Source organism: Coloeus monedula, assembly GCF_965178545.1.
Source record: "Coloeus monedula genome assembly, chromosome: 3".
NCBI lineage: Eukaryota > Metazoa > Chordata > Aves > Passeriformes > Corvidae > Coloeus > Coloeus monedula.
In genome coordinates, this window is record NC_138783.1 from 21,850,276 (window position 1) to 21,867,188 (window position 16,913).

Consider the following 16,913-nt stretch of genomic DNA (forward strand, 5'->3'; position numbering starts at 1 on the left):
GAGTGATGACCTAGACTATTTTTTTTATTAAGATCTTACCATACCACTTTTCAGGGGCATGCCATTGTAGATAAACCCTCTTTTCCTCATGGTTTTCAGTTTGTGTACTACCATGGGATTTAGTCTCTCAGGAAAAGAAATAAGGCTGGTGCTTTCATTTACTTATTTAGCCTGGTTTTTTTTCAACATTGGATTTTTTAAAAACAGTTTTGCTAGCAGGTTTGCCCTGCTTAATTTTTTAGTGTTTCAGGGAATGGTGTGATTATTCTACTGGAATGCTCTGGTGTTGTGGAAGAGTGGGCGTGCTTTTAACTTGTGCATGGTGAATTGATCAGAAGGCTTAGAGGATATGCCAATAGTCTGCTTAGTTAGCACTGCTTACAACGTGATAGCCTAGTGGTTGCATGTTTTCTTACCTTTAGCACAATTGGTTGGACACTGGGGAATAGATTAGATGTTTGAGAAGAGTTCTAGAGGCTTTTAAGAATTCAGCATCTAGATTCTCAGCACCAAACTGCCCAGCAGCTTCATAGTGCCCAAACAAAGAAAAAAGGAAATGGAGGAGGTGGTGTAATCTTCTTAATCTTTATTTATGGTGCTGAGAGAAGAATCACAATCAACTGTTTCCTTAGCAGAAGAAGTCAGATTTTGCCAGTTTTCTCTGCTGCTTCTTGTCTTGTGAGTTGTACCAGTGCTGGGCTAAGCAGAAACCATCTGTTTAGTTCTGGGGGAACTGCCATTTCTACACTGTCTCTCCACTGGACATTTCATCCAGTGTTTCCCATCATGATTTCCAGGATCCAGCAGTGTTCTGGGTCAAATCACATCTGACTTCTCATATTCTCCCCATAAATCCTGGAAGCCAGTAAGCTTTGGAGCAGTGTGGATGACTTTGCCACTCCTTTTTTCTTGGTTTAGCATATAGCTGCAGCACAGGTGCAGGCCCACCCTCTGCTTTACTCCCTTTCATTGAAGAAGCAGGAAGGAGAAAACACTTGCCAGGGGAAAAAGGTACAGGTGCATCCAGGAATGTTCCTGGGAAGACACAATGTTCCAGCCTTCACCATGCAGGCATGCCAGGGCCCTGGTTCTCCATCTCTCTGTCAGGGTCAAGGTGACAGTGGTACCCTGTACCACTTACTGACATGAAGGAATTGGCTGCTGTTTTTGTTCTGGAATCCACTTGAGATTCCTTGAGCTGAAGACCACATTTTCTCTCAAATGTTCTTCTGTGTTTTGGTTTTTTTTCCTCTTGTTATTTAATGAGCTTATATAAAGTCTTTAAACACTGTCCAGTCTGGCCAGTTATCAGAATGATCAGTGCCTGTCCCACTGAAGTACAAGCTGTGTCTTCACACCAAGAGGATGTTCTCAGATGGCCATTGCCTGTGTGGGTGTCCATGCTTCTCCACAAGGCTTTTCTAGACTCAGCCAAAATTCTGCAGCAGATTTTTCTCTTCCCCAGTCAAATACTGTGTTGTGGAGCTGGAACTTTTTAAATCCTTGGAGGTCAAAAGTTGATTTAGGGAGGAAAAGGTCCAAAGTTCTTGTAGAGGCAAAAATCTTCAACCTTGATGGTGAAGCTGTATTAGCAAATGGTTAAAGAGGTTGGATAACAGAGAGTCTGCCTCTCCCCATCTTCCTTATTTCTGTCTCATCAGTGACTGGCCTTTTATACTATAGCTTCTGGGTAATCTTGTTTTCCCTGTCTTGTCTTTGCCAGGATTACCAGGGTGTTCTAAGAAGATTCAGGTTATTTCTGAGCTGACATTGATTTATCAGACCTTTTTATTTTTTAAAGTCTCAATTTGTGGCTCAGCGCAATGCAAATGAGTAGTTTTCAAACACAAGCTTAGAAGCATAAAAAGCCCCCTATTACGTGGCTGTAAAAGCCTGAATTAAAAATCTACATTTGGGTATCTAAATTAACAGTTTGTGTTTTCAGGTTTTTAGGAGTCCATTACTTCTCACTGCCTTTAGTGGAAGCTGCTATTCATCACACTACTTGCTTCTTTGCTGTACTTAGGGCTTTGGTTCCCAGATCTTGGAAGACATTAGTCTAGTATTATTTGTCCTGAAATGGAAACAAATAGAAGTGTTTTAATTGAGGCATTTAAGCTTAGAAAGATTGCAGTGGAGACTGAGCCATTCTTTATTTCCTTGTTTGTGTTAGTGGCAAGGAACTGGTTGATCTATGTGTTTTCAGTCTCTCCAAATATGCAGTCAATTTATAGCTGTAGGCATCCTAAAGAAGGTTAAGGTTTAGATTCAAATTGATTAAAAATAGAATTATCTTGTTATCAATGTGTAACCTGACATAGTGTTTGCTAAGAGTAGAGTGTGGCCTTTTTTCCTTCTCAAGAAGTTGAAAAAATTAGCTTTGCACTTGAGAGGCTGGAAGGAAGTAGTTTGAGCTAGTTCTTCTGAATTCTGTTTTCCAGAACAGTAGCCTGTGTTGTCACTAACTTTCATTTTCTTTTAACCGCTTCCAGACACACGAAGAGCACCAGTCCTGGTTTTGGTGGGATACAAATAGTAGGCATGAGTGCTACCCTCCCTAACTTGGGGCTCCTGGCCTCATGGTTAGATGCAGAGCTGTACTGTACAGATTTCCGCCCTGTGCCCCTCAAGGAGTGGGTGAAAATTGGCAGCAACATATATGACTCCTCCATGAATTTAGTGCGAGAATTCCAGCCCAAGCTGCAAGTGAAGGTAACAAAACTCTGAGCAGTGGCTTTGGGATAACACCTTTCGTAGTGCTAAAGTTAAAAACACGGCTTCTGGTATGGTTTTTATTTATTTTTAAATAGATGACATTCCCAGTGTCATTGTTTACTTCATAGATTCATGCTCAAACTGAGAACAAAATCAGTATTTTTGTCTTCTACTGACTTAAACAAAAAACCCCCAAAATATACACACTCATGAAGGTCTTGAAGATTCTTGAATCTGACTTCAAGACAAAGTTGGCTTTGCAGTTATGTTGTTTCAGAGCATTTAACAGGTATAAAGAGTTTGATTCTCCCCTTACCCACCAGAATCTACTTCACTTTCATAAATGCAGGTAAGTATTTCCTGCTTAGGCCAAGGAATTTGCATTCAGAACTGGGAGAAAGTATTTGTATTAAAATCTGGTATCCAACCTGCTTATGTTAAACTGCTAAATGATCTAGTTTTGACAGTGATTAGAAGGCAGATGCCCATCCTGATTCTTCTGAATCTGTTTTCAGTATTTAGTCCTTTTGCAGGATTTGAAAAGGATATGGAAAGGATATGGAAAGTTAGGAATAATACACTACAATGATTTTGAAGAACAAAATGGGTAGAAATGGGAAATCTGGGCTCCCTATTTGTAGGGTCCTTTTCTGTGGAGTCTTTGAAGGGTGAATTCTTTCTCGAGTCCTTTCAACTGCTCTGTGTAATACTAGTATAGCAGTTGGACAATATGGAAGGAATGCCAGCATTATTTTGGAATGTTTTGCACTCGGTTCTTGCTGTGCACATTCTCTTGTCAGTAGCATGGTGGCAGAGCAAAGAAAAAGTATCCTAGAAACAGAAGGAAATGTTTTTCACTAGAGCATTTGGAAGCTAGCTTTTATGTGGTCATATTGAGAAGGTGATGTTGCATTTGGATATTTTTTGAGATAGTTGCTTTGGATGGTTACTAAATTAAGTAAGAGAAAGAACTAAACTAGGCTTATGACTCAAGGGAGTCTAAGGGTGTTGGCTTATAAAACTGGGTGATCTTGGGATTGAAATTTGTCACTGGACCTTCAGACTTCCTTTATTGGCCTCAGACTGGACCAATAAAAGGAAACTTGATGACCTCACCATCTTGGCTGAATTTAGCAGAATTCCTGTGGAGAAGTTCCTGCCATTGCTCCCCTGTTTTCGTTTGAATTTTAGTGCTTTTTATTTCTTGCTGTACGCCTACATTTTTCTCTTCCTCCTTTGGCCTGCTTGCTACAAGAGAATCTGGCATAGCCAAGCAAAACAGATCAGTTGCATGGACTGTCTTAGGATCTTAAAACCAAAAAAGCAAGCTGCAAACAGCAGGGTTCTGCATGAACATCTATATAAGTATCCCTAAAAGCCTTCTGCTGTGCTCTGAGTACCTGTGGTCTTTGGTCAGCAGTGCTTGCTGAGTGCATCTTATTGGGGATGCTTGGACTGCTGCTTCTCATGCTTTTAGTTCAGACATCCAAGGTAAATCTTCCCTGGTAACTGTAGAGGGGTTTTTCTTCAGGGCTCTTCCTAGTTCTTCTCCACTGCTGTTAGCCATGATGTGGAGGTTGCAGTGATTTATTTGTGCACTGTGTGGCCTTCATTCAGAGAAAGATTTATGGAAGCAAGATGTAAAACATTACATGTATTCATGGGTAAGGTCTAGAGCTGCCCTCAACAATGTGATCATACTGGTGCTTGGACTTCATAAAGCAAGACAGAAACTAAGGTAACAGTGCTCCCTGTTCTTTGTTTGCTTCTTTTTCTGACTTGAAGTAGAAGATTCCTACTGGGATACAGAAGAAGGACAGCATTTACAAACCCCATTAATTCTGAGAGTGCACTGAAAATATTTTATCTCAATTCAGGGAGACGAAGACCATATTGTGAACCTGTGTTATGAGACTGTTTGTGGTGGCCATTCAGTCCTGCTTTTCTGTCCATCCAAGAACTGGTGTGAGAAGCTGGCAGACATCATTGCCAGGGAGTTCTACAGTTTGCAACAAGCTGAGAGTAAGAGAAAAGTAGTTAATAGAAGACTACAGCATGCACAGTGCCTTTAATGAAAATTAATTTTAGTGTGAATTATAAAAATACTTTCTCTCTCAAGGTTCTGCAAAAAACTCAGCCCTTGCCCCAGTTGTTGTGGACAGAGAAGGGATTGATGAGGTTCTGGATCAGTTAAAGCGTTCAATCTCAGGCCTGGATTCTGTGCTCCAGCGTACTTTGCCATGGGGAGTGGCATTTCATCATGCAGGTATTCCTGAATATCTTGGTCTTGAATTCAATAATGGTTGAGTCATATGGGTTCTTTTTACTGCAGCTATCAGCAATTTACTGGTTGTTTTTTTAAGCCTTTTGTAGCTCATGCCTAAATAAGCTTTGAGAATCCCACAGGTAGAGGTAAACTTGAAATTATTTTTTTGTGGCCGAAGACTTTAATTTACAAATTGTTTTGCTAAATCATCTCTCTGTTGTGTTGGATAACAGCAGCTTTTAGAATACAACTTAACTGGGGTTTTTTTTGTGAATTGCCTGAAAAATTAATTGATTTGCAGCTCAAGCATTTTCAAGTTGTTCCTAAAGCTGCCAGAGTATTTCAGAGCAATTTTCCTTAGCTTAATACTGAAATAAATGAGTAAATAGAGGAATTGTAACAATGAAAATAAAAATTAAAAGAGCATGTGTTGTGAACACTTCTGCTTAGATTTTTTGTTTCTTCTTAGGTAGGTAATAGTGTATGTCACCTGTTGATTCATTGAGAGAAAGGACTGCCTCGGAGAGACAACAGTAGCTATGGCATTGATCATGTAGGAGGAATAATTCCAAATGCTTGTAGAATCTGTATTTCTTTCTCAAGAACAAAATTGTCCTAAAGCCCTGAAGGAAATGTAGAAAGATACATACTAGACCTGTAATGGGAATAATGAAGAAAGAGTCCAGGGTCAGGATAGCAGATGAGTAAATCCTAGTTCCCTACTGTTTTCTCATTTTTATTTTATTTCTTTATGTATTTCCTTGCTGAGCTTGTAGATAAGCAGTAAGGAGTTCATCTTGCTACGCTGTGTACAAGCAACTTAGAAAAACTAGTTTATTACTGTCAATTGAATAACAGAAATTTAATGGTGAAATTTTGCTTCACTTACGGGTCAGAAAAAGTTGACGGAGGCAGTGCTGCGAGTCTAGTTCCTAACACTGAATGGAGAATGTTCACTGAGTTCGTTTGTTCTTCCCTTGCTGGACAGCAGAATTGCTAGCTCTAAAATGCAGCCTCACCATCACAAGGCTCACTAAAAGCCACGTGTCCTCAGGTCTGACTTTTGATGAGCGGGACATCATTGAGGGAGCCTTTCGGCAGGGCCTGATCCGAGTCCTGGCAGCGACCTCCACGCTCTCGTCGGGAGTGAACCTGCCCGCGCGCCGCGTCATTATCCGGACACCCACCTTCGGTGGCAAACTGCTGGACATCCTCACCTACAAGCAGATGGCTGGAAGGGCTGGCAGGAAAGGGGTAGACACAGAGGGTAAGCAGAGTCTTTATTAACATTCTGTAAGAGCGGTGTTAACCTGATTAAATCCAGGACAGTACTTCGCAATTACTGACTAATCATGATGAATTCCTTTGGTATTCTGTATGATTAGGCTAATCAAGATGAATTTGTTTGGTATTAATTTGTTTGGTATTAATGGAGTAAAAGTTGTAATTCCCGGGAGATTGCTTTCACTGCCTGAGACTGACTTTGGTATTTACATGTCAGTTACTTCAGGAACAGGCTATTTTCTCCTTTGAATTCTTGTTAGCTTCTAAGGCTGCGTTGTTCATTTGCCTTAATTCTGTGATCCATGGGCAGTTGACTAAAGTGTTTACAGTTTCAGTGAGAAAATATGCAGTAAACTCTCCCTGGACAAGCCTAAAAATGTAAAAAATGTGTTTAAAGTCTGCAATCCTAAGTTGACAAACTTCTGTTGTTGGAAGTTGTGATTTAGCTTTATTAAACTTCTGCCAAACTTAACCATCAATTTTATGCATCCTGAAAGTAGTAATGAGACAGAGACAGGGAAATAGGAGCAGTAGTTCACAGATAATATGGCACCTTCTTGCATACAGTGGCACTGACTGATGTTCAACAAAGTAATCTTGCCTGTTACTTTTAATTTGCAATGGCAATTTATCTTTGTGGATGATGTTTGCAAAAAGCCACATTATACAAGTATAAACACAGTAGAAAATAAGAAGTTCAACAGATGCAGGAAGTGGGTTTGCCCTCCTCATTGTTTGATTGGTGCTTGCTGGAGCCCTATGTAAGCAGACTGTTCTTACATTTAGCTTTCTATTTTTGCCTGAGTAGCATAGCAACAGAGCATTTTGCGACCTATATCTCTGCGAGCTCTCCCTATGTGTTCAAGAAAAGGGCAGCTGCGTGCTGGATTTTGAAATTTTCCAGACTTTGTCATTTGACTGTAGCTGGCAGGTGTAAAATTACATTATTCCTTGAAGTTTCTTCTTTTTCTCCTTCAAGTTACAATAATTAGTACCCTTTTTGACAGTTCTGCTGTGACTGTGTTGTGCACAGTAAGCAGTTGATTTTATGCTGATGAGCTTCATGAATGTACTGGTTTTTTCCACTTCATGGAGTCTTTTGGATGAGAACATAAAGCTATGTTGCCAGCTGCTACTCGTTCACAGAGTAGGGAGACTGGAGGACAGCAACTTCAGCTGGAAAAGATGCTTTATGTGGATATGAAATTTAGCTGACAGAAGATAAATGCTGTCGGGTTGAATTCCTTCTCCTCTCCCAATATTGTAGTTTTGGATTGTCTTACATTTTGATTTCTTAATTTCTTTTCCTTGATTTGACAGAAATTTTAAAATATCATTTTAGAGAGTGAAATTTGTTTATTTTTGCATTTGTCAAAACTGCCATTTTCCCAAGGAGGTATAGGTAAAGCTGAACAAAACCTAGAATTTAATAGGGCCTTTGTTGGTTTTAATGGAGTTTTATGCCTTGATATCCAGAGTCTTCTGGTGTTTGTCTGGTCTGATGTTAACCTAGACTTCCCCTAGCATCTGAAATGTTCAATAATGGATATTGGAACTGCTCAGTTCCTTTTTTTTTTAATTTACTGTTTACTAGATTGCAGTTATTATCTTTAAATTCTCAGTGGCACCTTGGGAAAGCAGATCGCACAAGTCTTGTAAAACTGTCAGATAACGTAGAGCTAAGTGGATACCCATCTTCAGTTAGATTTTCTTTTAGATAGATCACTCTGAAGGAGTCAAAGGGAAGTTTTCAGAGGAAATTGTAGGTCACATCAGAACCCAAATACAAAATGAATATATGTTCTTTATTGCTAAAGTAAAAATAAGCTTTTCTTTCACAAAACAATACTTTGCAGGCAGTTTATCTCGCATACTCCCCAGTTCTGTCCAAAGTACATGGTCAACAGATACCAAAATTTTCACCTGGCAGGATAAAAAAAATCCAAGACACATCCTCTGAGCATCATTTCATCCTGTAGTTAATTTAAGTAACTGTGTTTAAGCTGTATTTTGGTACTTGCCTATACTGCATTTATTTATTCTGTTCATTACATTTAAGTGCAGTTGTGTTTTCATTACCTCTGGATTTGCTAATTACTGTAGCATTTCCACAGCTACAGTTCTATCATAAGTTATCAATCCTAGGATCTTACTAAGATACCCACTACCAGAATTACCTTGTGTTCAGACTAAGTGCATTTAAATCTTAACAAGTTATCATAGATCTATCATGATATTTACTGGACAGCTAATCCAAAACTAATGCTCTCTTCTTAGTCAAAGGCAAATGTGCCCTACCCATAATTCATTTATCCTATGCCAATTGGCAAAGCTTGCAACCAGCTAAGGTCTTCCAGTGATCTAGTTTCTCTCTAATAGCTTTGTGAAAAAATATCCTTTATCTCACTACTGCATTTTCCACAGCTAAGCTGTACTATGGTCTCATTAAGGAACTTACCCATTATTTTCATTTTTCTTTCATGGCTCTGGGACGTTTTTTGTCTCCCACAGAGTTTCAGTAGTTAGAGATTAACTTAAGGATGTCAGACAGAGAACTTTAAGGTAGGATACATTTAGATGTACTTTCAGTGGAGGATACTTATGCAGGATACTTATGTGTATGTGTGTATATATGCATATATGAAAGTTCAGAGGATGCATAGTTATTTATATTAGTAATTTTGGATTTCTGAATTAGTTATTTCTGGAGTGAAAGCTGGTTGACTTAATATAAACTGTCAAAATGCTGTGCAGCTTTTATGTTTTCTTCTTTTGAGAATTTTTTCAGTTTATTAATGTAATGAAGAAGTAAAATTGATGCTGCTGTATATTATAGTTCCAGTCAGCTCCAGAACAAGAAGCAAGAGTGGTTCAGTAGCAAAGCAAATGCACAGAGAGGCTGTGGAATCTCCTTAGCTGACTTGGCAAGACTGACTAGCCTAATGTAACTCTGAAGCTTGCTCTGCCTTCAGTTCTGATGCACTATGCATCTGTGGAGTTCTTACATAGCAATTCATATGCATTGTTCAAGGTTGCACATTTTTTTCTATTCTTTTGTTACTCAGCTTTTTTTGAAAATACTTACAGTTTTCCATGCCAATAATATGTCCTTGATGAACTGTGTGCAGCTATTAGAGTGCTAAGATGCAGTACTAAGGTCATTGTTTCTGTATTTGTTTTGTTTTTCTTTTCTTCTCCAATAGGCGAGAGCATTTTAGTCTGCAAGCCCTCAGAAAGATCAAAAGGTGCTGCTCTGCTTCAGGGATCTCTCAAGCCTGTTTGCAGCTGTTTGCTTAGAAGAGAAGGGGAAGGTGTTGCTTCTAGCATGAAAAGAGCAATACTTGAGGTAGGGGACACTCAGAGAGGGATGAGAACTGTGCTTGCACCCTTGTAGGATGATTTCTTCTGTGACACCACCAAATGTTTGCTGTGCACTTCTTTTTCATGTGTTTCCTCCCTTGTCTACCCAGTCATCTTTGGGTCTGCCAGCTTGCTTCAGTATTCAGCATTTTGTCTGGGATGTTTCTCTGCTTGATGCAGATTGGGATGTGAGCACACTCAAAGAAACTTTGCTTTTGCATTTAGATGCAGTCAAGAAGCAGGCAGAAGTAAGTGTAATTCTTAAACTTTAGGTGTGACCTGACATTCCTAGCTGGAGAATGCTTGTAAATTACTGATCCTAGAGGCTTTATAGGCTGAACTGTGCCATAATGACATTTGTGGAACCTTGTAGGGCCTCTTATTTACCCCCTCAACTTACCTACCTCTTTTGTACAGGAATGACTGAAATTTTGTGAATACACTTTTGGTGAGCAAACAGGGATGGTCTGCAATTTGCTCCCTCCTCTGCAGGGTTCCTGTAGGAGTAAAAAAGGGCCAAAAGGATTTTATTCCACATAGGTGAGCTTATGCCCTTTTCCAAAGCTGCATTTGGGCTTGAACTTAGATTAGATGCAGGACTCTTTAAATAGAATTTGCTTGCTATACTTTCACTGTCTTTTGAAAACTTTTGTGATACTTAGAACTTGGTTGTGCTTCCATAGATTTTGAATTTTTAGCAGACCAGTGGAATTTCTAAATGTATTTTTCTACATAAGAGCTGTCTATCTAAAAGAAGGGGTTCCTCCAAAGCAAAACCAAAATCCAAGGTGGAAAAAACCACTCTCAATCAGGAAAACAACAATGGGGTATATTCGTATTTCTTAAGAGAAACCTTCAGTATGCTGAATAGCCTTACAAGAACTCCACCTTCATGGTTTGCTTTTTATATTCAAAAAATTGCAGTTTGTGTTCTAACATATTTTAATATTTCACAGTGTTGGCTAAGAAATATTCATGGGACTAGTCTCAAATTTAAATTGGTGCTATGAGTATGTTCACTTTCAATATAAAATTTTGTAAATCATTCTTTCCTGTCGTTTAGTCCTCTTGCTTCTACCCAAGATGATTTCTTGCCAAGGGAAGTCTTGAAAAGTTGGCTGTTGCTTTGCCTCATATTCCCCTCTCTGGGAAAATGGTTCTTGAAAACTGAGATGATGGATCACTCTCTGATTCTCTGATCTCATGCTCCATCCTACTGCATCTCTGGCAATATGAACAGCCAGTTTTCTTCAACAGATCATCGTGGGGGGAGTAGCCAACACTCCAGAGGATGTGCAGACCTATGCCTCTTGCACTCTGCTTGCATCCAGCTTGAAAGAAAGCAAGTGGGAAAATGGGAAAGGGCAAGACAAAGCGCAGGCTGGACCTATCGAGGCTTGTGTGGCATGGCTGCTGGAAAATGAATTCATTCAAGTTATGGACTCTGGCAGTGATGTGAAAGGTAAAGTTGGTGTTCCTCCAGTTAGTTTTGATTCGCTAAGTTTTCTGCAACTGAGTAGATGTTCAACGTAAATGAATAGTAAGGACTTATGCATTTTTTTTTTATTTTAGAGAATTGCATATGAAGAATTTTCTAGCTTTCTGGAAGGTATCTTTACACCTGCTTTAATGTGTTTTGCATGCACGTGTTCTTGGAAGGCACATCAGCTGCACATCGCCTCTAAGACTGATGTGTCCTAGTCTACAAATTCCCAAAATATTTTTAAACGAAGCAAACTTGAACTACAGGATTGACGCCTGTTAACTGCAGACTATGAATTTTGTCTTCCTAAAGAAGAGAAAAAGGCTAGTTTAGATATAGGCAAGGCTAAACCTGTTATTGTTTCCATTCTTCTGTCTTTAGAATGGGGACATACACTGTTTCTTATTGAAAAAGCAGTTGTGAAAAGTTAGAAATCTCTCAAATGCAGCACAACCTGAAAATGATTATAAACTTGCACTTAAGTCTTTCTCTATGTAAGACGTTATTTTTTTTTTAACAGCAAAGGTTTATCATCCAACACATCTTGGCTCAGCTACTCTTTCCTCTTCTCTTTCACCAACTGAAGCCATGGAAATCTTTGCTGACCTGCAGCGAGCTATGAAAAGCTTTGTTCTGGAGAATGATCTGCATATTGTCTATTTGGTAGGTTTCTCATTCTGCGTCTTATATTTTCTACTGCCAAAACTAAGGGGAGACAGCACAATGCAGAGTTCTTGAAGGCTCCTTGAACATAGGTTTAGGTTTTTCTGTGTTTTGCTTAGCTTATCCTTCATGAAGAAAAGTTTCTAAATTGAATGTGCCTCAGAATTAGTGTGTTACCATAGTGTCTATTGTGTAGGCAGGTGCTGCATGCCGTTTAAGCCCATTGTTGTCACTCTTGACTTCCTAAGATTTCAGAACTTCCTAAGTTTTGAACATAACATAATGGTAATTTTCCTGAGACACTTGAGGTTGATGAAACAAATTGATTTTTGTATGTGTGTTTGGGAACAGCAGGCTTAATTTCATATTACTCTTGGAGGCCCAGAAAAGTGTTGGGCATTTAGTGTCTATTATGCTTCCAAAAAGCCTCAGAGCGCCACACTACTTTCTTTCTATGGGTGGGCCTTTGTTTGGTTCAGTTACAGTGAAGTTCATCCCTGATTCAGTTTACTTGCCTGGTGATGCTGCTAAAGGAAGGAGTGTGATAAATCTTATGAGGGAAAAGTGTCCTGGAGTATGTCAAGATTTATGAGCACATACACTTGAAAAGCTAAGCACTGCTATTTAAGACCTTTGGAGAGGAAGCCATGAACCTGTGAAGATTAGTGAGGAAACCAGATGGAGTTGCACTGAACGACTTGGGATTCATGGCTGCCAGAGGCCCATCATGCAATCATCATCCGAAATGTGACAGTCAGCTTTAGCCTTGTCTAAGTGTAAAGTGTATTCGCTTTACCAGGATGATAAATCAAAGGCAAAATTAGGGAATTTTGTCTGAAAAGAAAGTTCACTTCAAGAGTAATGTGCTTGCAATTACAAAGCTTGTTGAGCTGTGGGACAAGGGGAGGCAAGAGACTGAGGGTACCTGTCTCTGCTTGCTGTCTTCATTAACCCAGTTATGGGCTAACACTGTTAGATTTTTTTGGATCTACTACTGTCCCATATGTACCCATATCTCTCTTTTCGAGGACCGCATTATATTTCGTTCTACTTCTGCTAGGTAAAATGAACTTCTTTGTGTTATGTACCAGCAATTTTTTTCCCTGTTTGCATCTCTCAAACAGAAAAAAAAAAAAAGGATGAAATTTGTTCCTGTTCTGGGGTAGAGGCAGTGATGGCATTATGTTTTTTATGCTGTACTTTTTAATTGCAGCAGCTTGTCTAAGGTTATTTTAAATCATACACTGTTGAACAAAATGTTCTTGAGATTCTCTTCTGTTAAGCTACTCTAAAACACTTTCTTGCAAGTCTGTTCATTTTCAAGGCCAAAGGTTTATTTCATTTTGTTGCTTTTTTAGTTTTTTTAAGTATTGTTCTTCATGTGTTCCTTATGGCCTACAAGGAGTTTATCTGCTGTAATGCTTTTTAATTCTTTTAAGCTTGAATCTTTTACTTGTACAAATATGAGCCCTCGTATTTTAGCGAAGTTGATTATAACAAGTAAGCATTTGCTAGATTAGGAAAATAGTTTTCTTTAAAGAAAAAATCTAAACCACAACAAAGACCCAATAAACAACAAAAGACAAACACCCATCTTAATAACTCTTGTTCTTCTCAGCAGATGAAGAGGCATGGATGATTTACAACCACATAAGCATCTAGTATTCTGTGCCATTTAACATGTGTGCCTAACAACTCTTAGGTCTTTCAAAATAATTAATCTTGCTTTATATTGATAAAGATATGAAGACGTTTTGTCTCCTCATAGAGAAACTAACTCTGTGCTGACTAAGCATTAACAGAATTGGTTTTCTGTCTAAAAAACATTTTAAAAAAAAAAGCTCTGGATGGCTTTTTGTTACTGTTAATAAAAGCTGAGATTTTTTTGTAGGTAAATTAAAGCTTCAGCAAGTTTTGGCAAAATCTGTGTCCTTCCTGCTTTATCAGATGCTGTGGCAGCGGTTAGTGTGGTTACTCGTGGTTTTAAGAGGTTGATAGATATCTGTAAATTATGTTAAAAAATATAATTTTGTTTTGTTAAAGGATTAGAAGATACAGCTTAAAAATCATTTAGTGGCTTGGATTTAAAGAGTAATCTGACAAAGAGTCTGAATTGTTTAATCACTGGAGTACCCATATGAGTCAGATCTCATCGGTACAAATATTAAAGAAACTGGATTAGAAGAGCTTTTACCTTCTTTATGGTACATGCCTATGACTCAGTGCCTTTACGCAGGGCGTAGGATGCTCTAACCACATTCCCTAGGCTGTAGTTCTGTTTACCCAAAACTCTGTTAGTTCTGTTTGTTTCTCTGAAATAGTTTTTTTGCATCGTCTTATTTTCTTTAGGTCACCCCAGTGTATGAGGAGTGGACCACAATTGATTGGTACCAGTTCTTCTGCTTATGGGAGAAACTTCCTGCCTCAATGAAACGTGTGGCTGAGCTGGTGGGGATTGAAGAAGGCTTTCTAGCTCGCTCTGTAAGGGGCAAAATCACAGCTAAAACAGAGAAACAGCACAGACAAATGGCCATCCACAAAAGGTAGCCACAGAATGTGGGTGTGAATGTGCAGAGACTAGAGGCTGCAACATTTGTAATGCTCAGGCTCTGTGTCTGTTTTCAGGAACTGGCTCTTATAGTGAGTGAACTCATAGGTCAGAGACCTGGACCTGGTCTGCTCTGGTCTGAGAACACTGGTGGCACAAGTTGTTTGTGCTGATGTTTTTGGAAGCCATCGTCTCTGGGTTTTTTGTGTGCTATACTGTAGTACCATTCTGTCCTGTGCATCATGGTACATTTTGCCATGTACAGTAATGTGCCCCAGATGACAATTTTATTCAATTTATTCATGTACTTCTTCAACAGGTTTTTCACCAGCCTTGCCCTTCTGGATTTAATCAGTGAGGTTCCTTTACAAGATATGACCAAGAAATACGGCTGTAGTCGTGGTCAGCTTCAATCCTTGCAGCAATCTGCTGCCACTTATGCAGGTGAGTTGTCTGGGCAAAATACTCCGGTTATCTTAGGCTAGTCTGGTTTTTTTCCTTCCAGGTTTGGGGCTAAGGTGTGGTCCTAACAGCAAACAGCCTTGTAAAACCACTTACGGATTTATAGCTTAACCTGTGGTTGGCCCTGCTATGGCTTCTGTGCACAGAGTGTGCAGTGGGAAGGGAGCCAGCTGAGAGGAATCAAGCAGTGCTGCAGTATGGGAAGTCTGTGGAAATCAGCTGTGTACTGTGCAGGAATGTAGTTTGTTCAATACTAAGTATGGAAATTAGTGCAAGTCCATTGTAAAGCTTTGGTCTATCAGGAAAGAGTACCTTTCAGCATTGAGTAAGTTTGGAGCCTCTAAGATGGGACATGGCTTTCTTCTGAATGCAAAATTAATTGGCCAGAAAGTATAAGGTTACAGTTTTCAAAACAGAGTGAGTGGCTTCTGGGTCATTTATCACCAGATCACAGGAGGTCAGACAGCTGCTACCTTTAACTTCCTTAAGAAGGCTGTGTGGGAGTTGAAGTAACAGCCCACCATGTGACCAAGATATTTTCTTTCTGTTGCCTAAATCCTTCATTACTCCATAAGTGAGTTTTCAGTTTTTAAGACAGTTTTAGCTCAACTTGCGAAACCCTCTGTGTGGGTTGCAGCATGAGTCAAAGCCCCAAAATGAAAAGGTCACGCCAACTGATGCAGAGTAGTTTAATTTAATTCTGGTAGTATAAATAACTTTTTTTTTTTAACTTTTTAGTATAAATAACTTTGTAGCAGTTTCATAATTCTGTATTTCCAGTGTTAATAATTTTCACAGTAGTAATCTGGGAAGTAAAATGAACTATTGATATGACATATAGTTAAGAGATATGATAGAAGTTTTATTCTATAATCACTGTAAAAATAGTGTGGGATGCCATGTCTTTCAGTGGTTTTCATAATCTGTGAGTAAGAAACTGTCTTTTCTCTACTCTTTTCCTTCTCCCGTGCTCTGGGGAGTGCAGTTGTAACCTTTATCGTAGGATTTGCTATCCCCTATGACGCTCTCAGTAGCTGAAATTCTGCAGCCAAGGTCTGTTTTTATGGATGTCAGTGCTGGCTTTCCTCAAAGATCTGTGCCTTCCCTTAGTGACTCTCATCACCACTTTTTCTTTTGCCTTTTTTTCTGTATGATTATTTCATAAGACTCCTGTTCCGGGATATGCATGTGCTTCATACTTTCAGTATTAGCATCTTTGAAAAAACAGTATCATTCAGAATTTCTACCTCACTGATTAACTAGTTAATTGCAGATTGTGTTCTGCAAGACTGGCTCCTACTCATCGTTGTAATAAACTTGAGTTAGTTCCTGTAAGTAATGGGAAGGTGAGAAATGTAAAGTGAGTGCTGATTCAGATTGGGGGGTGGGGAGTGAATCCAGCTTAGTAGAACTGGAGCTGGAGTTCTGACTTTAATGTAACTTTTGTGTTTCAGGAATGATAACAGTTTTCTGTAATCGACTGGGCTGGCACAACATGGAGCTGTTGCTCTCTCAGTTCCAGAGCCGCCTCACTTTTGGGGTTCACAGGGAGCTCTGTGACCTGGTCCGAGTGTCTCTGCTGAATGCGCAGCGTGCCAGGACACTTTACAGCGCTGGCTTTGTCACCGTGGCTGACCTTGCTAAAGCCAGTCCTGATGACGTGGCAGCTGCTCTGAAGAGCTCAGTACCGTTTAAAAGGTGAGAAATCAGTATGTCCAGAAGTCAAGTAAAGGAGTTTGTAAGGTGAAAGGTTACAGGATGAAACCTGCAATAAAATATGGCAACCTTTTGGGACTTCTTGTCAAATGTTAGTTAGAAAGAACTTGCAGGTTTCTCCGACAGATCACGGTCATTCCATGATGATTTTGAAATGAATAGAAGCATTTTTATTTGCAGAATAAGTTTTTGAGACCTAATTTTTCTCCTTATTCCTCTTTTCAATGCACTATTTAGTCCTGGGTAAATTATCAGTGCTTTCTGGGGAGTTTTTGCTGCCTCTAAAAGGCAGCTCCACCATATGTTCAAAGTAGTTGATGATTTATTACTGATTATCTTTTGAGATTCTCTTGTGATTTATATGTTAGTGCAATAACAAGCTTCCTTTATCAAGTACCTCTCGGACTGTGCCATGA

General features: G+C 39.3%; 1 protein-coding gene across 1 annotated transcript in view; it reads left to right on the forward strand.

The window, feature by feature from the left end:
- The window catches only part of POLQ (DNA polymerase theta), a gene marked incomplete at its 3' end in the record, with an annotated part of 51,733 nt that overhangs the window by 10,713 nt on the left and 24,107 nt on the right, over positions 1 to 16,913 (forward strand). The window contains exons 6-15 of the mRNA XM_082277315.1: positions 2,493 to 2,712; positions 4,593 to 4,737; positions 4,835 to 4,981; positions 6,036 to 6,248; positions 9,469 to 9,611; positions 10,883 to 11,087; positions 11,629 to 11,771; positions 14,121 to 14,314; positions 14,639 to 14,763; positions 16,236 to 16,479. Coding sequence (XP_082133441.1) covers positions 2,493 to 2,712; positions 4,593 to 4,737; positions 4,835 to 4,981; positions 6,036 to 6,248; positions 9,469 to 9,611; positions 10,883 to 11,087; positions 11,629 to 11,771; positions 14,121 to 14,314; positions 14,639 to 14,763; positions 16,236 to 16,479 — 1,779 coding nt within the window. The remainder of the gene's footprint in view (positions 1 to 2,492; positions 2,713 to 4,592; positions 4,738 to 4,834; positions 4,982 to 6,035; positions 6,249 to 9,468; positions 9,612 to 10,882; positions 11,088 to 11,628; positions 11,772 to 14,120; positions 14,315 to 14,638; positions 14,764 to 16,235; positions 16,480 to 16,913) is intronic.